The 403-nt window shown below is 59.3% G+C and overlaps 1 protein-coding gene across 1 annotated transcript in view; it reads right to left on the reverse strand.

Moving 5' to 3' along the window:
- Positions 1 to 100, reverse strand: part of EMH_0004790 (uncharacterized protein) — a gene marked incomplete at both ends in the record, with an annotated part of 2,216 nt that extends 2,116 nt beyond the window's left edge. The window contains one exon of the mRNA XM_013496925.1: positions 1 to 100. Coding sequence (XP_013352379.1) covers positions 1 to 100 — 100 coding nt within the window.
- Between the last annotated feature and the right edge of the window lie 303 nt (positions 101 to 403).

Genomic DNA, 403 nt, shown 5'->3' on the forward strand with positions numbered 1-403 from the left:
ACGCATGCATCCATTGCTGCTGCTGCTGCTGCTGCTGCTGCTGGTGCTGCTGCTGCTTCTGCTGCTGGTGCTGGTGCTGCTGCTTCTGCTGCTCCTGCATCTGCCGCTTCTGCTGCTGCTGCTGCTGCTGCTGCAGCGGTGGCTCTGTAGACAGCCGCTGCTATTGCTGCTGCTTAGCAGCAGCAATAGCAGCAGCAGCAGCAGCAGTAAAAGCAGCAGCAGCAAGATAAGCAGCAGCAATATCAGCAGCAGCAGCAGCACTTACAGCAGCAACAACAGCACCAATAGCAGCAGCACCGACAGCAGCAGCAGCAGCACTACCAGCAGCAGCAGCAGCAGCAGCAGCAGCAACACTACCAGCAGCAGCACTACCAGCAGCAGCAGCAGCAGCAGCAGCAGCAGC

This window comes from Eimeria mitis, genomic scaffold (assembly GCF_000499745.2).
Source record: "Eimeria mitis Houghton genomic scaffold, Emh_scaff238, whole genome shotgun sequence".
Classification (NCBI taxonomy): Eukaryota; Apicomplexa; class Conoidasida; order Eucoccidiorida; family Eimeriidae; genus Eimeria; species Eimeria mitis.